The 26024-nt window shown below is 42.3% G+C and overlaps 1 protein-coding gene across 10 annotated transcripts in view; it reads right to left on the reverse strand.

Moving 5' to 3' along the window:
- MIER1 (MIER1 transcriptional regulator) overlaps positions 1-26024 on the reverse strand; it is a 61132-nt gene that overhangs the window by 34513 nt on the left and 595 nt on the right. For 2 of the 10 annotated variants that reach the window (XM_074221239.1, XM_074221236.1), the window contains 6 exons: positions 22226-22250; positions 16320-16465; positions 9138-9296; positions 6933-7062; positions 5398-5462; positions 541-613 (listed from right to left, as the gene is read on the reverse strand). In XM_074221239.1, coding sequence (XP_074077340.1) covers positions 541-613; positions 5398-5462; positions 6933-7062; positions 9138-9296; positions 16320-16465; positions 22226-22250 — 598 coding nt within the window. Of the gene's footprint in view, positions 1-540; positions 614-5397; positions 5463-6932; positions 7063-9137; positions 9297-16319; positions 25612-26024 lie in introns of those variants that run through there. The other 8 variants (XM_074221237.1, XM_074221235.1, XM_074221232.1 and 5 more) reach the window with 8 other exon arrangements.

Raw genomic sequence — 26024 nt, forward strand, 5'->3', positions numbered from 1 at the left:
TCACAAAGACAGACATCTCTGCTAGAGGAGTGCAAAGAATTCTATAAAGATCTTGAGATGAAACCATGCCCAGGCAGTAAAAGATTTAAAACCCAACATCACCCTAAGTTCACAACTTCCAAATATTCTTTCACGTTCACAGCAATATAAACATCTCTTATCGGTTAATTCCTGCAACATTCAAAGCTTCTAAATGGCTGATAAACCTCTAATAGACTTGATTTTTATTTCTAGAAAGAAAACTTTTGGGCAAAGTTCTAAATCACAAAATAAAAATGTGTATTCATTGCAATTTAAATTTCAAGAAGAAAAAGAGATGGTTAGAAAACCTGTTTCATCTTTTTTTTGTTGAATCCTATAGGCAAAGCTGAAAAAGAGTGGATAGTTTCCTACTTATTAGAAAATGTGGGTACATTTTCAAAAGTCAACCACAATTAATTTAGGAGATTGCCCTATTTCCCTCTGATTTCACCCACAACCAATCTTTTCAAAAGTCACTTTATCCATATGATTTACTGAGCTACTCAGGCTAGAACTCACCTTTTTCATTCTCCTTGTATTTACAAATGCCAACTGGAATTTCAGCTTGAAATACGGAACCCACCATAATTTCCTATTTTAAAAAAGAACAAAGTCTTACTCAAGTCCAGTAGCGCAGTTGTCATCCACATTCTCTATCCTAACCAGCTTCTTGGGTAACTGAACTGGTCCCTGTTCTTATGCTATAAAATGTGGATAAAACTACTATTTAACACGCCCACCTACCCACCTCCTCACAGGAGTATTGTGAGAATTAATGAGTTAATAATAGTTAAGTGCTTACAGATGATTGGATGAAAACATTAGTAATAATGAGGAGAGGCTAAGTCAAGGGATTACCTGCAAATAATATGCAATTTTCAATGGATAATTAAAATAAGCAACATGAATAGAAATATGCCAATAAAAATTAATTTTTTAACACTGATCAATTCCTGGAAATCTATGAAAATCCAAGATCATAAATTTAACTCAACAAATACTATATTGGGATTGGGGAAGGAAAACAGATGTAAGATATCTAAATATATGCATGATCATGACTGAACAAAGGAGGACTTGAAAATTTTTATGCAGTAACCCCTTTCACAACACTTAATCCATGTACTGGCAGATTTCATTCAAAGAAATGCTAAGACACTTGGGCTCTGACTGGTTTATAAAAAATGCAAGCAATTTTGCCCCTATCCGAGACATCACGATGAACTGGGGCAGGAGCTAGAATTTGACAGAAAGAAGATGGCAGGTTGGGGACGCTTTTTGGACACTGCAAAGTCCTTTTAATGACCTCAAAATTTTTCCTGAGACAAAGACTCAGTAGCTGTGTTTACCTTGTCGGACAGAGAACGCTCCTGGCTCCAAAGAAATAAAAATCCACCAGAGGGTAACAGGACAGTGTGTCACATCCCAAACTAGAAATGAAGAAGGGGTGACATACACAGAGAGAGAGAGCCGAGGCTCTCCCATGGGGCAGAGGAGCCCAATTAGATGGTCAGCTCAGGTGGGCAGGGCTGGGGAGCCTCGACTTTTATGGGAGCACAGGGCTAGGTGGCCCCACCCAGTCCCACCTGTGAAGCAGGGAGCCTGTCTTCAAACAAGGGTTCAGTGAGCGGGAGCTCAGAATTCTAAGGCTGCAGACAAGGATGAAACAACTTCACTTCCTCCTCTTTTGATTCAAGTAGACAGGAGGACATGGGCTCAGGTTTGAAAGGGAGCCTGCAGACGTGATCACGCGTCCACATAGCCTCTCACCAGCCGGTGACTGTTCCAGAGGCCCTCCTGTTGACATCTTAGCTCTCCTCATACAACTGGGACTTATGTCCCCTGAAATGATGGCCACAACAGGTGTTAATTAATTCCTTAACAGAAAACAGGCCACACATTCCCACATTTCTGAATTGTACCAAACCTGAAAGAAGCCAGTAATCACCCAGCCTGGCTTTTGTCCAATCCACCTGGAGTTTACAACAGGTGGGTTGTGTGTAGGATTTCTAAAGACTTCTCTCTTTCTGCCCTAGTTTCTGTCACCACCACGACCATCATCATAAATCTCAGGATCTTCCCACCCCACTCACCAATAAAAATCAATTTTTTTTAACCTATCAATTTGGTGTAATTTTAGAAAAGTTTGTGTTGTGGTGTGTCTATCAATCTATCTACAAACACACATATATAGAATGTGTGAATTTACATTCAAAGAGATCTCATCGGATACCTATCTTAGAGAAACTGTCTAAAAAAGCATTTCTATAATGCACGTTATAGAGATAATTAATGGAAATGGAGTGGGGGCTTGGAGGGGGGGTTAATCACAAAAGACCAGCATGGCTTCCTCAAGTCTGATCAAGGTCAGGTTAAAATTTTATCTTTTTTGGATAGGTTTATTTTAACCTGGTAGAAAGGAGGTTGAAGATTAAATATTCTACCCAGATTTTTGCCCTGTATTTGATAAGGTAGATCATGCTATTCTTGTGGAAAAGACAGAAAGGCAGGAAGTAAAAGAGAGTACAATTGTATAGACTTGACCTTGGTGGAATGACAGGACTCCAAGAGCCATCAGTAATAGTTGTGTCATCTTGGCAGGTCTCTAGGGGAGGGCTCCAGGGGGTTTGGTGATTGGCAATGTGCTAGCTCACATCTGAATCTATGATGTGGATAAAGGAATAAATAGCCTGTATCCTTATTAAATCTGCAGCCAAAGCTAGGAAGGGGAGTGATTACATCCAAAAAGATTTGACAGGCTTGAGCATCCATAAACCTGCTTTACAATTTGATAATATAATTTAAAAACAATTGGTAGGGTGGCTAGGTGGCACAGTGGATAGAGCACCAGCCCTGGAGTCAGAGCCGGCCTCAGACACTTAATAATGACCTAGCTGTGCGGCCTTGGGCAAGTCACTTAACCCCATTTGCCTTGCAAAAAAAATACCTAAAAAAACACCTAAAAACAATTGGTATCCTTTGTAATCCTATGTATCTACTAATTTACTAGAGATAAGTGTAGAATTTCAAAAAATTGACTTCCAAAGTACAAGATGGACAAGGCTTCATTGTGTCTGTGTGAACTAAAAACTCAAGACTGTCCAACAGGGAGACAAGAAAGCTAACTCAACATGTGTTTCATTAAGAGACATCTTGCTTAAAAACAACCGAGAGCCCCAAGTGACAGTTCTGTGATGGCTGGTCGGGTAGCTAGTGTATCAAGTCTAGGTAGGGGCACCCTGAGTGATGAACCATAGGAAGTGGAATGTTGAGTGCAGAACCCAGGGTAACCATCTTCAACTGTAGGAAAGAATACTTTGGGGAAGAAGGATTCCTTGTGCTGTGTAGTCTCAGTGGTAGAGAATTAGATTGAGGCTGGAAGTAAGGAAAAACCAAGATAGTCAGGGAACAGGCCCCATATGTGAGAGCAGTCTGCCTTCCCAGGAGGTTCTCAAGCCTGGCCAGTTGAGTTTGCTGGAGTGAAAAGGACTTTTTGGATAGAATTCTACTGTATGAGGATTCTGAAGCAAAGTATAAATGTATTCTCCTTACAGAATCCAACATCGAACTCTAGTAGGTGTTTTTTAAAGTCTGGAATCCCAGTCACACTGGGACATACACAACTGAACCTTCTCTTCAAAATTCCCAAGACAGGGTCACTTGTGGCAGGGAAAGCCCAGGAGTATCTGTCCAGTCTGGTGATCCTCTGGGCAATCTACTTCCACCAGAAGAGGCTCAAGGGGGGGGGGGGTCTGAAGAGTCTCAGATGACCTCCAATTTTCAGCAACAAGGGATGACAGGACTGGCTCTGGGATTCCCAGAGGCTCCTGGACCAAACTACATTGCACATCAAACTGAAAAGATAAAGGAGGATCAGAATTTCCTAGGGCTGAACTAAATCCTAAGGTCTTCAAGATAGACCAGGGCTATCTGACTGATTCTGACCAAATCCAAGTGATTGGAGTATGTTGTGGTTTGAAAGCCATTCATTTGCTCCATTGAGTTCTCTAGTCATTTCAAAGCAACAAAAACTTGTGCAATGGAAGTGAAAAAAAATACCATTATCTCCAAATTATCTTTTGATTCATGAGCCCAGTCCTAAGCCTTGTTCTCCCTCTTTAACTATCTTATGTTATAAATTACCATTCAAATAAAAAAAAATATTTTCACAACAAGGAAGAGAAGAAAATGTTCCTTTTTCAAGTTTCTTATACTTGGCCCGATCCTTCAATCTTACGGGAATATATGTCAAATAAACATATGTCAAATCTTATATTTGGGGTCAGGAAAACAACTCTGAAAGTCCAGTAACTCGGGAAGCACCGGTGGCAGAGAGGTGGCGAGGGCCCAAAGCAGAGTCTGCAATCAGAAGCCCCAAGTTCCAATGCAGTTTCAGACACTTCTGAGCTGCCTGTCTCTGGGAAAATCATTTCACTTATTTGTCCTAACTGTAAAATGTCAACTATAAAATGGGGTTGAAAATAACAGCACCTGCCTCACAGGATTTGTTAAAATGTCTATGCAGGGACAAAAAGGTGACGGTCTTCTCATACTCTGCACTGGTCATACCAAAGTGGACACCCCGGTGAGCTCTGGGCACCCCAGATGAAAGATGTGGGTAAGCTAGTGTCCAAAGAAGGGTTTGGAATCCATGACACATAAAGATGATATGAAGGAACTGGGACTAGTTAGCCCAGAAAAGGGGGGGGGGGGACTGTTGTGTGGAAAGAGAAGATGCTTCTATCCAGTTTCAGAGCCAGCAGCTTTGGGGGAAAGCCACAGAGGCAGACTGAAATTTGACATGAGGAAAAAATGTGCTAACGATGAGTTTGCCAAAGCCCATAGGCTGCCTTGGGAGTTGGGAATCTGGAAAGTGTGAGGATTCTTTTCTGAGGACAGGTTAGACCAGGTGATCATAGGGGGTCCCTTTCCTCTTGATGAGAACCCTGACCATAATAGTCACATTTTCTGAATTAAAAAATTGATTAAGATGCTTGGTGGGAAACCTTCATTAAATGGTTAGTTGCTTTTCATCAGATTGGGGCTGTACCAGAAATCTGTGATGTCTCATCATCCTACTCATGTACACTATGTTATATAAAGTAACCATTTTCTCCTTTTCAAATTTGTTATTTGCAATCTGTAATCTTGATTATGGGCCAAAGCGAAAAATCCAATTTCTGTGATACTTTGGCATCTATCTTGCATAAGCTCACTTCTACATCTGAGATAATGTCATAGAGAATGGAAATCGCTTAAAATTAAAAACATTCTAAAATCAAGTTTTATTAATACATACATTCTGAAAAAATCATGATCATGATCTGCTATGTGATTTGATAGATTTGGTTTTAGGGCAAATTGGATCCAAACTACCTTTTTCCAATCTTCTGATGGAATATAGTCTTCATCTTCTTCAGATTCTTCTTCTATTTCACTGTCTAAAACACATAACAAAACATCAATATTGTTCAAAAAGACAACGACTTCTTCCAGCCAATATTGATTTCAGCTGTTTTTCTTTAGGAATCTGCCTCTCTTTCTGGCAATCCCAATTTAATATACTTCCAGGTATTTTTTACATCTACTATTAATAGTTGGATGAACCCAAATGCCCTTTTGTAAAAATACAGTCTCCTATATCAGAATGGCATCTACCCTAAGGAGGGGGTACGCTACATGGCCACAGACAACCGAGACTGGCCCTGAAGATGAGGGTTCTGGGAGACAAGACCTGAGAAGGCGGCTCTGCAGGTGCAACAAGTGGGACAGCTGATCCTGAGAGCAGGAAGCCATTAGTGAGGGAGGTTCAGAGGGTGGGAGGATGAAGGGGTTTGGCTGAGATGGGAAGGACAAGTGGTGAAGGTGGAGTGAGGCAAACAGGGTTGGAAGAGTCAGTTAACATCAGGCCCTTTTGGATTTCTATTCAGGGGGCACCTGCAGAGACAGATTCAGGTACCAAGTCTGCTTTTCAAACACATTAGTCCTGACTGACTATCCTGGAACTAACTAGAAAGAATGGCTGGACCACCATTTCACACTCTCAGTCTCCTCATCCAGAAAGACCTTTGGAAGTTACTTCAGGCTCTGAATTCCATCAATCTTTGGGATGCCACACCAGCAGCCTACTCCCCCTCCAGCCTGCATCCTTGTTACCTCTATTATCAAATCAGGAACAAGCAGCTTCATCTTCCCCAACCCTCCCCAAGAGGATTTCAAGCAAAACCTAAAGACAAACTTCTCACGTGGGCCCTAAAGTCCTCTATAACTGTATTTCTTGGTGCTTTTCTAGCCTTATGTCCCCTCTTCTCACTGCCTGACCACCCCATTCCATTTCTGGGCATGGCCATGCAGCCTCCTGTGCTTGCACCCTCATATTTGGGAAGCCCCTCTTCCCACCATTTTCTTGTACCACCAGCTCTGACCCCAGTTCTCTGCCTGCCGGATCTGTTTACCAGCTGGATTCACCCAGAGCCAGGCCAACAGAGTTTCCCCAACATCTAACCCGGGACTTTAAAAAGCAGTAGGAATTTTTTTGTTGTGCTTAACTGAACTAGAAATGTGAAATATAATCCTTTTATAGGAAACATGGCCAAGGCCTCGGGCCTGGGCTCCCTTGGGGCTAAGGCAGAAATGAACAACAGAAAAAAACCCGAGATGGAGGAGGAGAGTCAGAGGGGAAAAGAGAGTGATGAGGCTTCCAAGTGTCTGTCACCACCAACTAACTGGAAATGGGTAGAGGACTGTCTCTCTCTGTTCAGCTAAGGATCTGTAATAGTATCAGAACCCCCCCCCCCAAATGACAAGTTAATGGTACACAACCGTCAAAATATTTTAGTTATTTACCTTATTAAAACATGAAGTTTTGAATTACATTCAAGCCAAAGAGATTAGCACGGAACATAACCTACTTGTATCAAAATATTTACATCGACGTGGGCGGATGATTTCCTGGGCATCCTGAGAAGCCACAGACTGTGTTGGGTCATCATTGGATGACTGAGTTTCATCCTCCTGGCCTGATGAATCCTTTATATTCTCCTGTGGCATAGTAAAATCAGAGTTATTGAAAAATGGCAGGAAACTCTCACTGCAAGAGACAAAAATGAAGGCACGTACTTCAGCATACCTGCAACTCCCAGAGCCTCTTGGCATGCCTTCATTAGCTGGAGAGTCATACTGATAACCACGCAAAAAGTCAGCCCGATTGACATACAGATAAATAGACAAGGTAGCAAAAGAAAGGGCAGTAAACCCTAGAGATGCTAAAACAGCAGAAATGTTCCTTAAAAGACCTGGCTCTTAGGTGTCCTACCCCAAGGCAGCCCCATCCAAGACAGAAAACACCCCTTAACAAAACAAAGTGCCTAAACAACCTATGTTTGGCCAACTTCAGGGCATCTCATATTTATGGAAAAGAGAAGGATCAGATATTCAGAATGTATTATCAAAACCTTGGGGAAGTTCAGAAAATGCTCCCCAATGGCCTACTGGTCACTTCAGAATCCTCTCTGGGCCTGTCTTCCGGACTGTATCCAACCCCTCCAGGCATCTTTTCAAACCACCTAATTATCTGCCAGGCATCCCGAGGACCAGGACTTCAAACGGGCAGGTCACCCTCTCCAGCTCCACCCACCCTCAGTCTGCTCCCCTGGCCACCCACTCCCAGAAGCTCCTTGAGAGCAGGGCGAGCTTCATGTATGTTTTTTCATATATAACATATGATTTGAAAATTAAGACATTTCTGAAAACATAAAAACAAACCAGAAAGCTTTACTAAAGAATATACATACTTTGTAGCACTATTTCACTAGGATCTACAACTGCCATACTAGAGAGAGGCCAGAAGATTATTTGGGGAGTCCAGTGCCACTGAAGAACCCGTTTCTAATCTGTCTTGTTTCTGAAGTTTGGCCACAGTGGCATATGGATGGCGCTGCTTTTTCTTTTTTTGCAAACTGTGGTGATACTACCAACAGACTACTTCATGTAATCATGGGGAAAAAAATTAAAATGCAGAGACAATTTATGAGCTACTCAAGCAAAGAAAGAGGCCAGGACAAGAGTTTATATTTTCTGACTCTTAAACCTGTCCTCTGGTCATTAACTTTTTCCAGGCTTCTTTCTGTTAGAACAAGATGATTTGGGAAGCCTATTCTTTCCATTGAACTCAGAATAGTCTAGTAAGAGAGAAGTCTTTGGGAAATATTAGATAATTATGTCCAACAGATTCCATGATCAAATCAAGAAACACTGCCTGCCAAGCCCTGGTGGGGTGAGGCTGGAGAGAGGAGGTAACAAGGAAAATCAGACAAGAAAAACTGAGAGAATCCCAGAAGGATGGCCCTGGCATGAAGGAGGATCACTTGGGAAAGGCTTCTTGCCCAAGATGGGATTGTAGTTGGGACCTGAAGGAAGCCAGGAGATGGAGGTGAGGAATATATGGAAAATTAAAAAAAAGGAAGGTATTTCTGATGTCTCAAGGAGGCTAGCGCAGCACTAGTCACAGAACAGAGAACAAGTACTCCAAATATGCTGTTGAATGTGGAAATCAAACAGAAAAGGCTAAGAGGTATCAAGAGTCCTGGGTTCAAGTTCTGGGTGTGGCTACCATTCCTTCCTTCCCTGTAAACCCTGGGCAAATGAACCCTGTTTACTTGTTTGTTTAAAAAAAAAAAGAAAAAAGAAAAAGAAAAGGGCAGGAAGGGAGAACTGAGGGAGAAGGTCAAGATTTGTACTGTCATATGAGATCAGGATAGTAAATTCCTGGTGAGGAAACAGTCTCCATGAGGAAGACAGAACTTAAGAGTTTTTCTGACTGGCTTCTAAGGGCTAGGGCCAAGGCCTTCCGGTCCAGGCAGCCCATCTACTATGGCTCCCAAGTACCTGGACACATAGTCCAACACCACACATTTCTGAAACCAGTCATTCTCATTGACACACAGGCAGCATGGGTCACTTCTGGTCTTCAATTAAGTTAAGTGATATATCCTATAAATACTTAATAGTTTAGGCTAATGCTAAGCTCACTGAATCTGTTCTTAATTTTAAGCTCAGTGTTCAACACTGCCTGCAATGAATCAAATGCCACCATCTCTTCAAACACATTTACTCACTTTGTTTTCTCCACTACATCCACTGTTGTCATCATTGTCGACATCTTCATCATCTTCCCCTTCCTCTTCCTCCTCTTCCTCTTCTTCTTCCTCTGGCAGTCGAACAGCACTATCATAGCCATAAAGGCTGAGGAGCTCATGGATTGGCATATCGCCTTCCTGTAGAACAGTCCCCAAAATTAACATCTGAATCCACATTTCACAAGGCTACATGATAAAACCTATTTGATCCAAATTTCAATCTTACATAATGGATGAAAAATTAGAGGCTGCCTTATTCTCCAATCATCAAAAGTCAAAGCCCAAACCTGTCAATTTGGGGGAAATATAATCATTTAAAGATAGTGATAACAATTCTAGAAAATTAACTAGTAATTCTTACTACTTACTACTACTATTCTTTTTGTCTTTTAATGCAGAGAAATATAAGCCAGATAGCTGTCAAAATTTCTTGGTGAATAACTTGAGAGGGTTCTGTGCTGGGTGAGGCAGAAGAATTAGAAAGCATGAGCCCTTGACTTGGTACAGGATAATCTACTCAGGAAGACTTCACTTATAAAATGTAAGGATACATTTAAAGGGAAGGAAAATGAACGAATCTAGGCACAAGGTAACTCGGGACCAAAATAGGCTTTGGTGAATAAGGAAAACAATAGAGGTAAAAAGTGTCCGGTATAGTGTTACTTCCATGGGCAAAACTCCATTAATTTCCGATGAAGCCTTAACAATTTCCAAGCTCTTGGGGGTTGGGGGGGGAGAACTTTCTTTTCAAGTCAGTCCTTTTTTAGGAATGGCTGTCCTGGAAGATCGCTGTTGAGCTGGGATGGAATCAGGCCCAACAATACTTAAACTGTATGATTCCTAAAGTTCTTAGACACCAGGGACTGAGGGGAGGTGATGGTGGTGGTATGACCCACTTGACTTCTCTTAGGAAGAAAGACATGCCACTACATCTAGGTTTGCTTTCCTGCTCACTGATGGCAGCTAGTCAGCAACTGGTGTTGGGAAGTCAATGGGGTTTTGCTGCTCCCATAAACAGTGGCTATGGAGCCTTGGGTCCTGGGCAGCCTCTACTAGAATCTGCAGAGAGATCACTATGGTAGTCTATACTAAAGAATTAGAATTCAAAACGATCTAGGAGAAGACCTGATCAAATCAAGTTGGCACTTGACTCAGGTCAGGGGTGGTGAGTAGCAGAAGCAAAACCAGGGAACCTGACCCCCAGTCTCGTATCCTCTGATGCCACACCCTGCTGCAGAAAAAGGATCAGAAATGAAGGGACAAAGGCAAGAAGAATTATTTTTAAGAACCCAAACTCCTGCAAGTCTGAGAGACAGTTAAGGGAAATGAGAAGTTGAGGTGGGGAGGAGAGGGTGCAAATTTGTCTAAGGGGAAGAGGTTGACCTCAGGTCTTGACAGGCTTGTTTTTCAGTCAATGAGATGACCAAGAAGAACTACCCCAAAGGTAACTGGGGCTAATGGATCAAGGAGAGGTTCTAAAGTCAGGGCAGGAAATTTTAATGGAGTCAACGAGCATTTAAATAAATTCAGAATCAAATATAAAATACATAAAAAGAAAAGGCATTAAGAGCAGGGCCAAGCATTGGGACAGAGTATTTTGGGTTTTTTTTTTGTTTTTTTGCAAGGAAGCTTGTGCCCAAGGTCACAAAGCTAAGTAATTATCAAATGTCTGAGGTCACATTTGAACTCAGGTCCTCTTGACTCCACTCTATCTACTACTGTATCACCTAGCTGCCCTGAGGGATTTTTAACAGAATTAGAGAAGGGGTTGGGGAAAAATAGGGGAAAGGAAAGATACAAAGAACAGAAAAATCCGTTATTTTTAAAACAAATGGAAGATAAAGTTTTTAAGAAGGAGAAACAGTGATTACTGTATAATGCAAATGGAAAGAGCAAGTGAAGACCAAAGAAGAGTCAAATGGATTTAGACAGAAAACTCCTGGTGACCCTAGACTGGCTTGGCTACCAAGAGGGTGAGGCCTTAAGGCACTGACTCTTCCAAAGCTTCCCAAGCTGAAAAGGATGATGCAGAAGTAGGCTTTACATGCCACCTGAGGGCCAGGGTAGGCAGTGTGGGGCAAAGTTGACCAGCCTGCCTACTCATTGACAGTCAATGAAGTGAAGCCTTTTCCAGTAGCAAGGAGACAAAAAATACTATTAAAGAAGGCACAAGGCCCAATAAAAGTATACCCATTTGATTGATGAAGAAGTTGAGTTCCAGAGAGATTGGCTAGTACCCTACCTTTAAAAAATTTTTTTTATTTCATATTATTACAATAATTTTGTTATGAGAGTAACCATAAAACCCCCTTCCCCCCAATAAGATGAGAAACCTCAAGAATAGTGAGAGAGAAAAAAAATGTACTTCAGTCCATGTTCAGATTCCAATGGCTCTGTCTCTGGGGTGAGTTGCCTTCTTTATCATTAAGTCCACCAGAGAAGTTTCAGCACCCTATTTTTTGTCCTAACTGCCTAGGACCCCACCAAGCTGACTTTTGTGAAATGTTTCATGGTAAGGCAGGTTTGTGCTGGGGGCGGGGGGGTGTCATCCATATCATAAACAGTTATCTTCAAGAGTTTAGCTCACTCGAATTTACCTAACAAAGGGCAATGAGGCTAAGTATATCAATTGATAGGATGGGCCACTTCCCCCAAGTCTAAATTTCAGTTTCTTGGGATAAGCCCTGGCTGATGAAATAGCTCTCACCTCTGTTACAGAATGCTTCCAATCAACACCAGGGGCAAGAGGCAAGCAAATGCTTTGAGCCAGAAACCTAAGTTCACAGAGATTTCTATATCTTTGACAACAAGGCCAAGAAACTCCCAAGAGTCATGGCTGCATTACTGCCCATCCCAGGGACCTCTCTCCCACAAGGGACATGTACTCCAAGCATGCCAAGTGACCTCCACCAGTTTAAGTGAGAAATGCCACAATGAAAAGGTAAGAGCCTTGTGCTGTTGTTCACCCAAGTGCACGGAATATTTCAAGGAGAATCTACAGAATGGGACTTTTAGCTTTCTCCCAAGGAAAACAAACAAACAAATAAAAATGTGCTTGTATCACTGCAATCTTCCCTCAAAAGCCGAATACTGAAGGCTCTTCCCATAACCCAGAGTTTGGTCACTTTACATCCTCCTGAGAGTATAAATCAAAATCAGCGACATCAAGAGAATGTATAGAAAGAGCTGTAAATCACAAAAGGCAAAAGAGAAATGCAAACTGTCCTTGGTAATCTGGGGAGAACTGCAGATTTCAGATGAACAAATCAATGCTGGCTTTTATTTTTCTGTTAGGTGATGAAATTAAGGGTTGATTTCAGTTAACAGATCTAGAACTTTACATTTTGAAAACAATGACTTCAGTTAAGTCAGCCTGGAAAACAAAGATTGCAACAGAATTAGTAAATAATGCTTTGAAAAAGCTCAACATGGAAACCAGTTTCATTATGAATCTAATTTTCAAAATTTGAAGAGTAAATTAAAAAAACCAATTGGCAAAGGGAGCTTTACCCTACACTTAACAACAACCAAAAAACTGCCAGAATTTTACAAGTATTTCAACATTTCTTACAAAATTATCCTACGGAACTTAGGTAAAGCTGGTTTATAAACATAGGTCAAATACCGTTTCAGTGAACAGCATTAAAACTGACCATGAGCTTCCCCAGACCCTTACTATCACACCTGCTCTCCAGTTCTTCTGGCCTGAAAGGAGGTTTTGTACACAGAGAGTTCAAACTCTCAAATTGATTTAAGGCTAAAAAGCCAGGCAATGCTATATGGTGAGAGAGCTTGCTCTGGTCACAGAAATACCACATTAGCACCTAATCTATGTCTCCTGTCTTCATTTCAACAAATGGACTGATACATAGTATGGTGTATATTCAAAGATACAAATAACAAACTACTGCTCCTGATTTCTTTCTTTTCTTTCTCCTTCACTATAAGCTATTTTTATAATGATCATTATAGAAAAAAACCTAAAATGAAGAAAATCAGACAATCCTAAGAGACCTGTTAAAGAAAATGCCATCCACATCCAGACAACAAACTAGAGATTCCGAATGCAGAGCAAAGCATACTATGTTTGTGCTCCTTAAAAAATTACTATTATATTTTTCCTTTCATTCTCATGGTATTTTTCCCCCTTAGCTCTAATTCTTCTTTTACAACATGACTAATATGGAATCATGTTAAACAAGATTGCACATGTACAAATTTTCCCAGTTTGTTTGCTGCCGTGGGGAGGGGCGAGGGGAAGGGAGGGTAGAAAAATGTAGAACTCATAAACTTGTAAATGGATGAATGTTTAAAAACTACCTTTGCAGGTAACTGAAAAAAAAATAAATAAAATTTCAATAAAGGGGAAAAAAATCAAATTTCTCAATGCAATGGTGCAATGGACAGTGGTTAGTAAGCAGTCCCTTGTGTCACCCTATATTAAGTCACTGATCTCTAGGTCTCTTTCCTTTTTTAAAGAGGATAATGCTTGTGCCTGTGTTGTGAGGATCTTGAGATCAAGTATGTGAAAATGACTGGACATAAGATATTTGTGATTTAGAGTCAAACACACAATAATCTACACCGAACTTCTGCCAATTCACATCTTCCATCTAAAGCATTTGAAAACCCATAATGAATATACTTAAAACTACAGAATATACTATTACTAATTGATCAGCCATTTGTATTTTGGTACCAGAGTTCTGCCAACAGGATCAAAATGAGAATCTATTTCAAAGAAATAAAGAAATAAGGGGGCAGCTTGGTGGTGAAGTGGATAGAGCACTGGCCCTGGAGTCAGGAGGACCCGAGTTCAAATCCGACCTAGCTCTGTTAACCTTAGACAAGTCACTTAACTCCACTGCCTTGCAAAAACCAAAAAATAAAAATAGAAAACTTCTAAGAATTCTCCTCACTATAAAATACTTTTATTTTTCTTATAAGTTGTGTTTGAACTTATAATTAGAAATTGAAAATTTAATTGTTCATATCCTTTTATAAAAGAAAAAATAGATCTTGACATTATTTTTGTTGTTGCTGTTCAGTCAGTTTCAGTTTCACTCCTGTCCACCTCTCCATGACCCCACTTGGGGTTTTCTAGGCAAAGATACTGGAGTGGTTTTGCTATTTTCTACTGCAGCTCATTTTACAGATGAGGAAATGAGGTGACAACAGGGTTAAGCGACTGACCAAGGATCATGGTTAGTAAGTGTCTGAAGCTGGATTTCAACTCAGGAAGATGAGTCTTCCTGACTTTGGGCCCAACATTAAAACACTGCACATCACCTAGTTGCCTTCTCAATTTACAATTCACAAATAGCATTAAAGTAGTTGTCTAGAGTTATAAGATTGGGGGGGGGGTATCTGAAAACCTAACTTTGATACAGGGCAGGAAGTTAATGCTTTGGTCTCTATTTTTGTCCTCCAGTAAATGAGAAACTTGGACCAGATGACCTCTCAAATCCACACTCCATCAGGGGCCTTGGGTTATAAAACTATTCTTCCTATGTGAAAAATAGTTTAGCTATTGCTCGTCCAGAACACCGATGTTCTCCTTTGGTGGAAGCCTTTATGTGGCAGAGCCATGGGACTCCACAGAAACCACGCTCTTAAAAGCTTTTAACCAAAGCATGTCTGGAAGAAACCTATTATACTGAAATATTTACCAAATTTAAAAAAGAAAAGAAAAACTCCTGGATTCCAGGTGAAGTTCTCCTGCTTTAGAGGTCTGGTGATCAGACAGGAAAGGCAAGACAGTGGCAAGATGCCTCCATTTGGGTTTTGAGGTTAGACCCATTCTCTCTCTCTCTCTCTCTCTCTCTCTCTCTCTCTCTCTCTCTCTCTTTCCAGAATCCTCTTCTCCAAGGAAGAGCTGGTAGTTTGGGGCATTTGGAAGTAATAATAGGAATTAAAAAAAAAGTTGGTAGAGAAAAGGAGTAAGTAAATACATAAAGTTGTTTGGGAAACTGTCAGGACATGTCCTTATATACACATTATTGACTAAATTTTATTTTGAGATAGTACAAAATGTGGGGTTACTGATTCTTATCACTAACCATATGACTGTGGCTCTCACACATTTCCCTTCCTTTCCTCTCCACCCTGTTACCAATATCACGTTAGTATCCTGGGGCAGGACACACAAAGCTGAGGCTGTAGGACTGTCCAGAAGTCTGAGGAATTAAAGCAATCTCCATCTCTACCCTCCTCCTGGATGGATCATCTTGCCTACCAGTACACTTTTATAGACCAGCTCTTTTCTCAACTGTTTCAGTATGAGGTTCAGGAAATAGCTGGGATTTTATTTTTATATTAAAAAAAAGTTTCACCCTCTTTGAAAAATCCTTAATTTCTGAAGGGTATTTTTAAGTTCCCATTAGGACCCAAATGAAATGAAACCAAGTTTAGTTTTTTCAAGGTCTGTAATAATCAAATGTAGCTGGCTAGAGCAACTGTGAGGCACTGTGAAACGAAAGCAACCAGACATGATCTCTCAAGACCCCCTTTCCCCACAATGGAAACAGGTGCAAGTTTTTTGATAAGCAAATGGACTTTCAGAAAAGAGCTCCTCAAATTGACAAACAGGATGGAAACAGCACAGTGGGAAAGTCATTTCCTCATGCAGTCTGAGGATGTTTCAAACCCTACCTTAATCACTTATTCCCTTTCTAGCCCTCTGGGTCCCAAGTTGTAAAGCTGTAAGAAGAGGAGTCAATGGGATGGTCTCCAAGGTTAATTCCAGGCTTGATCCCTAGGACCACTACAACCTCAAATTCGACTCTCTGTTGTCAATATTTCTTCACATACTGTGCAGATGATTCCATTTCTTGCTCAATAAACACTATCCCCTTTCACCCACTGCCCCCCCCCCCCTGACCACGGTATCTTTTTCTAATCTCAAGTGCTCTTGTACCCAGCTTTGTCCTGGTCTTGATTCCTGATTATTTAATTAAAATGGATACTAGTTTGAATCTTTTCTTTAAAAACCTGAACAAAGTTGCCTCTCCTCTCCCATCCTTCAAGGGTTCCATTCCTTAGTCTGATTCCAGAAGGCGTCCCCATATCATCCACACTGATACCTATTCTCACACATCCACCACATTTGCAAAACCAAAGATGCGAATCTCTACATGTCAACCAGCCCTTAACAGAATTTACCCTTGCAAGATCCTCTATTTCAGAACTGAAGTTTGTTTCTCCTTCCATCATTTCTTCCTCTTCTAATGTCCGTTCATCATCAAAATCATGAACCAGCATGTCAGCTGATGGATCAAATTCATGGTCATCTGATGTTGCTGAACCTCCTGGCAAAGAATATTTTAAAAGTTCTTGGTAAATTAAAAGAGGTACATGTTGAGTGACAACATTAACAAAGAGGGGATGGGTCTCAGGCAAAGGCAAGGTGTCTGGGGTGGGGGGCAGGAAAAGATTATCCCTTCTGGGTTTGGCCTTGTCAGCCTCACTGGTAGGGTCCTGAGCATGGGGCCTTCCCCAGGCAGTCAGAGAGGCTGAGCAGCTACAAATGGATGGATTTCTAAGGATTATTCCACATAGGGCAAGCAGCAAAGGACTTAACATTGACCAAAATGATTAAATTACAACTTTTGTATGTACCGTGGGCATATTCTAAAGAAAAGGTAGGAATGTATATTACAAAAACTATACATTGGGGTTGAAGACTATGATGATTAAATGATTTCTGATGCTTGCACTAAGGGCATAATCTGAACTAATTTCATTAATCTCAGATATTCCTACCATAGGACCACAGGGACTAAGAGAAGTTCTGAATCCATAAGTCTCACTAGAACTCTCCTAGGCCCTAGGAAACAGAGGGAAGATGATGATTCAATGCCTAGATTGGTTAGAAAGCACCAACATCATCATTACCTTTTAGTCCAATTCTCTATTCAGTCTATTCTCTAATTAATCTTAGAATTATGAAATCAAAATAAAAAAAATATTAGACCCAAGTGTTGAATTATCTTTACCACCAAAAGCACCTAAAAATACTGTGGTCACCGAATGAGATCTCAGTTGTTGTTTTTAGTACTGGCACATTCACGAACAGGTCATGACTAAACCTTGGGAAATGGCAGATTCCTTCTCTCTGGACCTCCCTAATCCAACGAAGCTTAGCACAGTCTTCACGAATACACAGTCTATGGGAAAGATCCCCAGGCACTGAAAACAGGAGCAGTTAAAGCTGAGCTCTAGTTCTTCCAGAGTTACAGAGTGTACCTGGCTCAACCTCCTCAGTCTGGTGCAAAGCGGGGTGGGGGTTCTTTCCTGTCTCCTCTCTTAGATCGTCTCCCATGAGTTCTATGGGTGCTTCTTTTCCCTACCCAAAAATTTTTGTCTCTTCCTCCTTAGTCTGAGTCCATCTCCCTGCTGCCAGAACTAGTATTGATGCCCCAGGTTTCAACTCTTTCATTTCTAGATTTCCTACCAGGGTCCCCAAGTCTTCATCTGGCAGGCCCGGATGGTCTCCCCACTCCTCCTGCTCTCCAGGTCTAAAATCTCAATCCAAGGCTGTCTATTTTCTCTTTTCCCAAAGTCTGCCCTAGGTCTACATCTCCCCATATTAGGATTGCTTGGTGTCCTCAGCACATGGTAAAAACTGAATGAATGTGTTTGCATTTTATTTCTCTGGGACTGACTGAGCAGTCAGGAAATAGGGAGCTTGTATCAAGTTTCCCATGTAAGACAGTAGCCACAACAACACTCTTATTTTGTTTCTAACAAGTATTGCTAGAAATGAATACTTCATGCCTTTCTCTAAATACTGGAGATGTCTTTCAAACTTTTAGGGGAGAACAAGTCATTGACTTTTGAGACCAAGTTTCAGATAAGCCTAATTTATACCCTAGCTTATGTATCTGAGTGTTCCTGATAATGGTTGCCCATGTTGGATCACCTAAAAAATAATTATCATCTAAGAATGTTGTGCCTTCTCTAGATAAATCATTTGAAAAATGAGTTTGTATTGGGGCTGACCCGAGGTGTCAATGCGCCTAGACTAAACAGAACCCACTCTTTTCTCCATTCTACCAACTATTTTCCAAACTATTTATATTATTGCTCAATGACTATAAAAATACCTCCTAATCCTGAAACATGGAATTACAGAGATGTTTTGGTTCAAGACCTTTCTATGCTGAAAACATTCTGAATCACATCTAAACATTCAAATTTAACATGGAAAGCATTAATCTGCTCCCCTTAAGCTAGAGAGGGTTCCAGTGTCATGCAGTCTTGCATCTCAAGGAAAACCATATTAGCCCCTGGGTCATCCTGTTTAACATAACCTGTGCATTTTGTACCTAATACATTCATTCATCAGTTGAAAGTGATGCTCTCAGCTAAAAAAGGCTGATTCAAAGGAGCTCCTCATTCACAGTGATGGTGGATTTTAATTCAATATTCCTCTTTTAAGTGAAAAAAGGGATCTACTTGGAACGATTTCCCAAAGAAATAGCTACAAAACCACAAGAATGCCCCCTTCTATAAAAGCTCAACCGTAACTCCAAAGGACAAAGTCTCAGTTGTCACAAAATTTATTCTCTTGATCATCTTAGAAGGGTTGGGTACTTATAGGCAGCCATTCAGAAAATAAGGAGCATGGTAACACTGACCATAGGGAGGAGTAATAGTTTACAAGGAAGGAACCATTACAAGCAGACAAAAAAAAACCAAACAAAACTACCAAGTCACCCATATTTAGTGGGCAAGCCAACAAACTGGGAGGCTGTCCTACAGGGGCTCTAGTTCGGTACTTGAGTCATCTCATAAACTGCTTCAGGCTACTCTACTTAATAAAGTAGGAAATAGAGAATGCATTTGGAAAGAATTTCACCCCATATAATTAAAATGAAAATCTTCTAGTCTTTTGACGGGTAAGACTTCAGTTACCTGGAAAATTTATTCATATGGAACATTTCGTCCCCCCAATTAGTGACATTGCGCCAGGGAGTTATATATATTGCCTATTAATATTTCAAATCTTTATTAGAACATTCTAATCTAAAATGACCTGATTGCCAAAAGCAGCTGTATAAAATAATCTCAGACTGAAGTTTAATTTCTTACAAATTCAAGAAAATAGTTTCATCTGGTAAAACAAAATACTCTCTTATTTTTGATCCAAATATCTAGAGCAGGGGTCTGCTAACTGCTGCCTGCTTTTGGAGGGCCATCGAGCTAAGAATGACTTCTTTTTTTTTCATTTTACAATTTATTTAAACTTGAAATTTCTTTAAAAAAAAATAAACCACCATTCTTAGTCTGGGGAGTGGAGCTGGTGGGTGGCTGGCAGACTTGGCCCAAAGGCCTTGGTCGATCCTTGTCTGGTCTAGAGGCAAAGGTAGAGAACAAGGGCTTAATAGTGAAGTAAACAATGCTAAAGAAACAAGTACAAAGTTAGCAACACAGCTGCGGTATTCTACCTTCCTTTTGTCAGGATTTCAGTAGCAAAGACAGAATAAAGGAATGAAAGAGAAACATTCCAATCAATGGATTCACTCTATCACATTAGTGTGGACCCTGAAACCAGGAGATCAGATTTCCCTTCAGCTGGGCCTAGGCCTGCCCAACGGCAGGCTTATCCTTGAGCTATACTGAGATATACCAGCATTAACGTTCTCCTCCTTTGCCACTGTCATTGTGCCCTTGTGCATCCAGATCCCCTTTGTAATGACTTTGGTAAAAGAAGCTTGGTTCCTCAAAGATTTTCTAATAAAGGGCATGCCAGAAATGCCAACCATCATAGCTGAAAGACCCTCTCTGCTTTGCTCCCTAATGCTCTCTCAGCACTTTGTGGGGGGGGGGGGGGCGTAATAGCTAGCCCCTCGGTTGTCTCCTTTGTAACCTGAGGGCAGGCGGGCAGGAACAAGGAAAGGCCTCCTTTCTCGAGTGCACACTGTCCCCTCCTTCTTACCCCTAACAGGTGTCAGCCGGGGATGCCCAGTTGCTGAAGAGCAGAATGGGCTGAGACAGTATGGCTTTCTAATTCAAGGAAAACTACTGGACAAGGGGCCACTTCTGATAATTCCAGGCAGTCCCCAAATAACCCACAGGTACCTGTGAGCTGTTACATCAGAAGACATCTTCTTACTGAAGCAAAAGGAACAAGGATTGTTAGGTTTGCAGGCTAGCCTCAGAAACTGAGGATGGACAATGAGGGTCTGCCCTCTACTTAGACCAGAAGTAACAACTCTCCCCTCACCGCCACACTGAGGCTCCCACAAGTAACCGGCTCCCCAAGTTCATGGCTTCAGTGGGATTAGATTAGGAAAAGAGGACAGGGAAAGGCATCGGGGTGGGGAAGGGCAGAGAAACCCAACTTCACAGCATTTTTGTGAGGTTTAAATAAGACCAACCAAGAAAACCGCTTTGTAAACTTTCAAGTGCAGTAGATATCAGTGATGACTACTACTATCACAAGAATTATTATACTACTACAGTGAATGTCACCGTACGATACACTGACTCAGCTTTAATACATCCTAAAGAAAAAATGGTTGGATATGCAGAACAAGTCCTATCTCCAACCAGCAGTCCATCAACCTGGGGCCAGGAGCCAGAAGCACCCCACACCAGTCTGGGAACTTTCCCAAAGGTTACTCGAGCTAGTTCCTCCTGCTATCATGACTGGAGCCAAACTTGCATCTGGGACTTCCACCCACTGCCCCAACTTTCTACCCTCCGGGATCAAACAAACCTAATCTGTTGAGGACACTCCCCTCCCTGCCCATCCCTGTCACTTCTGAATGACTTTTCCTTGACCACGGAACCATCACTAGGAACATTTGTGAATGTTTCCTAAGCCAAACGAACCAACCAAACACAGGAGACAAGACAGGCCTTACTCTGTGCCCCAAGTCACTTTTTCTCTTTTCCAAAGCACCTCCCTCCTTTGATGCCCAGTTTCTTCTCAGTCCCCACCTGGTAGACTATCCCAGGGCTGCTCCAGTTCATCTCTACTTCACCCTGCATCTTATGTGTGGCCTCCTGTGGGCAGGGATGTATGCAGAAGCCTGGCTCCCTGGTCTCCCCTAATATTTCTGAATATTGAAGGGAAACCCTGCTCTCTACTACAGAGACAGGCCAGGAAGGGACAAAAATCCCCTAGTTGTCCTCATACCATCTCCAGGGGGGCTGGCCGCACTGCTGGGGATGTGTTTGTCCCCCTCAGCCACGGCTGTGTCAAGTCCAGTGCTGGAGGCTGACACATGACTGGTCTAGTCACTAGGGTCCGGCACCACCAAAACAAGCCAGAAGGAAAAGAATTTGGGGGAATGCAACTTGCAGAAAATTGCAGGAACTGATTAGAACAGCAATCAAGAACAGGACAGAGAAGCAAACAGGAGCACCCTGGCTTTTCTTTCTTCAACTCCCCCCTACCAACCTTTTCCTTAGAAAACGTGGAGGTGAGAGAGAAAACCCTTATTATTTCCCCAAATTTTAGCTTCCTAAACCTCAATGGAGGATTTACGATGGAGCCAAGCTAAGTGTGGGAATCCTTATGAAGCCTTGCAAGCTCGGAGGGGGAGAAGGAAGAGGGGCTCAGGTGGTCTCAGGCACAATCCAAGGAGAGTCCACTGACTTACAAATGGTCAGCCAGGATGCTCTCATCTCAGACTCTCCAGAAGACAAGGCTTTCTCTCCTCTGCTACTACTTTGGTTTAAAAATGTCTCTCTTCTGGGATGAAAATGACTCTAATTCTCCATATGTAATTCCAGCTTGACCTATTTTTATAGTTTTAGTATTTGAAGTGTCAGAAATGTAGATTGCTACCTAGCTTTACAAATTCTCAAACACAGTCAAAACTCCGTGGATAGAAAGAGATTCCAAGAGTAGTTGGGGATGAATTGTTGGAAGCCCCAGCTCAACTCTCAAACCAATGGTAGGCTAGGACTTCGTCCTATACATTAACATGAGGGAAAAAAAAGAAATGAAAAGCAAGACAAAAGGCAATGCAGAGGATAAAGAACTCCTCTGGGTTCTAGTTAAATGTTATGAAGGATTCAGAGAACGTCAAATAAGCAAGATAAAAAATATTTACCTGGGCTTGAAGACTCAACAGAAGGCTAGGGGGGGAAAAGGGAAAAAAATTAGCATTTTATCTAGATATATGTATACATATAAAAATATAATTTGCATATACATTTTTCACCAATACAATGTTACAAGATCTATTCTCAATGACAAAAACAAGATGTTACATTTCTTTCTAAAGCTCTGAATAGGTTAAGAAATACTAAAACCTCTTATATAATTGTATCCTAGCTGCTATATTTAGCCAAGCAGAGGGAAAATGCACCATTTTCAGAATTTTTAAAAAAATTCCTGAGTCTAGAAGACAAAAATGTAATATTGTTTCAGATTATTCAAGAAGCAAAGACAAACTCCTACTTACATAGGTACAATGTAAGATATTAAAATCTAAACAATAATGCTGACTGAATCTTTTGGGGGGAAAGTGCCCAATGTCAAATATTTTATTTTAAACAACAGTTATCTGGTAGAAACTATCGAGAAAAATGGAAAACCGATCATGCAATAATAAGTCTCTCTATTCATTTTATACATGAAATTGGACAACATCTCAAGTAATTAATGACCCTCTCAAATACCCTGGTATTTGAGGCTGAAATGGAATCTCTTTCTGCATTAGATTTATTGTTTTGCATTTGGTATCAGTTTTTGTTTGGGAAGAATGAGTATGTTACTAGTAGATAGAACCATTTTACCACCTTCAACTTCTACTCCTACGATATGAATTTTGTATCAATTTCTAAAGAAAATCACATATACTAACAAACTAAAAGCTGTATTTATCACAAGAATTGTCTTTGGGAAAGGCCAAGGATGGCTAAGGGAGAGATGAAGGAGGATTGTGGATCTAATCCGGAAGGGTCCTTAAGAGCCATTTCCTCCCCTCACTGCAGCCCCCCCCCCCACACACACACACATCCCATTTTTACCCATAAGGAAACAAAACACAGAAGCCAAGGGCTTTGTCAAAGGGCCACCCAACTAGGGAAGTATTTTAAGCATCGGACCCAGGAAGAATTCATTCACGTCTTCACTGGGCTTTTCCCATTTTCTCACACCACCATTTTCCTGACTCCAAAACAGATATGCAGAAGGCTGGCTCCACTAGCTGGGCTGCCCCGGTCAACAACAGCTATCTACAAACTCTAGATGGTTCCTCAAAGATCCTTTCTCTTTCCCATCAAAATGCTCATAAAGAGATCTGGCCTCTGACTAGCCAGCTAATTACTTAAATGGGCTTACCTCTTCCCCGGGACCTAAGGAGAGATTCTTATTGCTCCTCTCTCATTTACAGATGAGGAAACTGAAGTTGAGAAAGATTAAATCACAGAATCACATGACTTTTGCGGGAAGTGTCAGAATTTGAATTCAGGTCTCCTGGCTGTAAGACTGTCCATCACTCTTTCGGGACCCATTTGTATGCCATATCCAGATCAGTACACCTCCAGGTGTACTGATCGATAATCATAAAAGGACATTCGGTTGCTTTTCAAAGTTTTCAGGAGAGCCTTACGTTTCTAGATTTAACCATCATAATTATTGTCATGCTGCCCATCAATACTTTAAAAAAACAAATAAACATTATTTCCCCCATTTCAACTTTGCTTATTACCCAAATGTCCAACTTTCTTTGCTCTCAGGTCTGTTTCCCCTTCTTTTTAGTAACTTTCCAAGCAGTTCAAGATGAGTAAGAAAGCTAGTAATTTAGACAAATAGAATCTGGAAAGAAATACTTCTGGAATAATGCACAACAGCTGCCCCACCTCAAACACAATTTTCTTGCAGAAGTCCTGTGGTAGAAGAGAAAAATCTAACAGTCCTATAGAAGTAGTCTGCACCAATATTAAATGCAGACAGGTAGCACAGGTATCCAATTATCAGGGGTGGTTTGTATCTGGTTTGTAAAGTTCTAGAGTAGTGTACACAAGTAAATAAGCAGCATCAAAATTTCTGGTCTTTACCAGTTCATTTGGGGCTGGGCGAGGCTCCCTGATGCTCATGCTACTTGTCTAAGAGTTGAGGCTGCCTCTTGGGGCCCTACCTTTCAGGGCTGGAGTGAGAAAATGGCAGCAAAACTCAGGTATGGCAGGTGCATCCACTGGGCATCACTAGCTTTCTTGAGGGTCAGAAGACCTGAGGTGGTGTTCACTCTGCTCTGCAGCTCTGGTTTGCTAGAGCATGTAATGCAGGGGCTGGGGGGTCAAGGAAAGGAGACTTGGAGTCCAGGATCCTAGGCTACCCACATCACTTTGGAGCCCCACTCCCTGAGCCTCAGTTTTCCTGTCTATAAAAGTTCTCTAGTTTGGATCTTAGTTGCAGACCCAACAGGTCCTTCCTCTGCTAAATGAGAGCATCTCAGACTAGATCTCAGGTCTCTTCCAGATCTTTCAAAGAGGGCTCTATCATCCTCTTTTATCTCTAAAAGCTTTTATAACCTGGAATTTTCCCCACGTGTTCTTTCTGGCCAAGTGCCTATGAAGGAAATCTGTAAACCATATTATGATCATTTCAATTGTGAACAGCGCCAAAGCCTGTTTTATCTGCTTCTGTTTTGAGATCTGACCCCTGTCAGCATTCTCTTCCAAGGGTACAAATTCCAAACTATTCGTTTCTTTTCATCTTGGGTCCCTGGGCTGTGTCTTTCAATAAACCCTTCGGAGGGGATCCCTAAAAGGACAGCACCACTTCCGACAGCAGCCCAGACCCCCTCTGTTTGTTTAATTTGGAGCGCAGCACCTTGCCTGTCTCCCCACCAGAGCCCGTCCGGCACAGATGTCCCGTTGGACCCCGCGGACCGGCCGGCCGGCCCTCGAGTTTCCTAGACTAGACCCGGCTGTGCTCCAGCTCTTCTAGGGATGAGGGAGTCGTAGAGAAGCTCATCCTCTGCCACGAGCCATCTTAACGCACTGACCTATCGAATACACTGCCATAAAACTAAATAAAATGCAACTGTCAGATGGATGAATGAAGAGATTTATGAATTCTATGCAGCATTTAATTTCAAATGACCGAGTGGACCCAATTCAATGGGAACGGTCTCTTGATTAGTTTAAAACCAGAAATAGTTTTAAGAGGTGAACTTCGGAGGCAATGTTTGAAACAGATTCTAAAAAAACTTCTCACGTAAAATAATGCAACGTGAAATCGCGAGTTTATTTTTTCTTTTGTTTAAGTGGTGAGGCCGCGCGTCAGGCCACTTCCCGTCTCTGGAGGCAGCCGCGCCAGTTCGGGCTGTCTGTCTGTCTGTCCTCCGCCCCCCACCGTCCCGGGGGGCATTTACAATCAGGAAAACCTGATTTCTGGCAGAATATTATGTAACTGCCAGAGCTCTGCCGGCGGGGCGGCCCCGGCCCCCTCGGCGGACAGGTGGGGGCAGAAAGGGACGGGCTGGAGGGGCTGAACAGCCTCCGGCCCCGCGGGCCCCCGCGTGCGTTCCGAGCAGGGCCCCGGGCACAGGGGCGGGCAGTGCCCGGGCGGTGCCCACCCGGCGGCCAGAGGCGCGCGGACGCTGCCCCGGGCCGGGGGCGCTGCACGGGGCACGCTCGCTTAAAAAAGACGGAGCGGCAGAGAAGGTGCCAAGGGGCACGGGGCCGCTGCCCGCCGGGCCCCGCCTGCACCGCCCTGTGCCGGGGGCGCAGCTGTGCCCGCAGACCCCCGCCGGCCGGGCCCCCCCGGGCTGACCCCCCCCCCCCGCTGCCCGCGCTGCCCCGCCCCCGCCCCAGCACGGCGCGGGGGGCGTCCGGGGACCCGCCGCCGTCCCCGGGGGTCGGGGCGCCCCTGCCCGGCCGCGTGCGGCCCCCGGGGCC

Source organism: Macrotis lagotis, chromosome 2, assembly GCF_037893015.1.
Source record: "Macrotis lagotis isolate mMagLag1 chromosome 2, bilby.v1.9.chrom.fasta, whole genome shotgun sequence".
NCBI lineage: Eukaryota > Metazoa > Chordata > Mammalia > Peramelemorphia > Peramelidae > Macrotis > Macrotis lagotis.